Source organism: Myotis davidii, unplaced genomic scaffold (genome assembly GCF_000327345.1).
Source record: "Myotis davidii unplaced genomic scaffold, ASM32734v1 scaffold217, whole genome shotgun sequence".
In the NCBI taxonomy this organism is placed as follows: Eukaryota; Metazoa; Chordata; class Mammalia; order Chiroptera; family Vespertilionidae; genus Myotis; species Myotis davidii.
In genome coordinates, this window is record NW_006290034.1 from 2,044,168 (window position 1) to 2,045,514 (window position 1,347).

At 63.5% G+C, this 1,347-nt stretch overlaps 1 protein-coding gene across 1 annotated transcript in view; it reads left to right on the forward strand.

Annotated features, from left to right (window-relative positions):
• The window catches only part of CDC14A (cell division cycle 14A), a 64,544-nt gene that overhangs the window by 54,138 nt on the left and 9,059 nt on the right, over positions 1 to 1,347 (forward strand). Inside the window, exons 14-15 of the mRNA XM_015563512.1 lie at positions 604 to 726; positions 1,255 to 1,345. Of these exons, the coding sequence (XP_015418998.1) occupies positions 604 to 726; positions 1,255 to 1,345 (214 nt within the window). The remainder of the gene's footprint in view (positions 1 to 603; positions 727 to 1,254; positions 1,346 to 1,347) is intronic.

Sequence of the window (1,347 nt, forward strand, 5' to 3'; positions counted from 1 at the left end):
TCGTTTTACACGTTTGTTGCCCTCCTCTCTTTTCTCGTTTTCCCTCCTCTACCCTCCACGTGCAGAGGACACGTTAGTGTTTTTCTTGGAGAAAAGTCCCCTGAGTGCTCTCTGGTCGTGTCAGGCCATGGGGGTACCAGGGCCCAGTGCAGGGTTTGGCGGGGCAGGAGAGAGGTTTGACCCCAACCAGAATGCCCCGGGGAGCGCTGGGCCCCGAGGAAAGAGGAGATGGTTCCCCGCGAAGCCACAGGGTGAGAGGGTGTAGGTCCCGCCGGAGGCTGTGCAGCCGTGGACTCTCAGGGGGTCGGGTGCAAAGATGCGACGGGCAGTTGGGATAGGGCACAGCGTGGCCTTACCCCGGCCAGGGGCCAGCGGGAGGAGAGGACCCGAGGGGGAGGGGACCAGGGTGGCGGGAGGTGAAGAGCAGGACGTGGGGTCCGGGTTGGACCCCGGCACGGCCGCTTGCAAAGGGGGCTGGGCGCCGAGGCTCCCGGAGAGCGCCCGGCAGACCTGCTGTCTGGGCGGTGCCTCGCCCTCGCCGATGGCTGAGTGTCCACGTGGCACAGCTTTCCCGTGACACTTGGCTCTGTTTTCTCCCCACAGACTGGCTTCTTCCTCACAAGGATCTGTGTCTGCTCTGAAGATATGCAAACTGGCTTCGTCCCCGTCCGCCACGGCCAAGCGGATCACCAGGGGCACCTTGGCCTCGGGCGCCAGTGGGAGAAGGTAACTCTGGGGTCCAGGTCAGCCGCAGGGAGTTCGGCTGCCCTTGTGGGGAGGGGAGAGAAACCACAAAGGCTCTGTGCCCTCCGGGGCCCTGTGCCCTCCTGCATTGTGGGGACGAGGCTGCGGGGGGATGGCAGGTGGCACCCTTTCTGCAGTCGCCTGATTTGAAAACGGAGCTGAGTTGTATGCGCTAAGGCACAGCCGATGGTCATTATTCCGAGGAGGCCGGGGTGGTTCACGGAGCCGTGGGATCAAATACCCGAGTTAAAGCTGGCGCTTCTCACCCTTTGCTTAGAGTTCACTTATTTCCTGCCTCGGGACCCATAGCACCCGAGCTCGCATCCAATAGCACCTGATCTCGCCTCCTATAGCAGCCCGATCTCAGGACCAACAGCACCCCGATCTCAGGACCAACAGCACCGCGATCTGCCTCTCTCCTGCACGCCCCCTAATGGTCACCCCCCAGGCTGTGCTGTGTGTCTGGCCTCGAGCCGGCAGCATGGCTGTCTTGTTCCCGTGTCCCTCCAGCTTCTCCGTGAACTCGCGGCTGGCCAGCTCCCTGGGGAACCTGAGCGCGGCCGCGGAGGACCCCGACAGCAGGAAGACCCCGGCCTGCAAGGT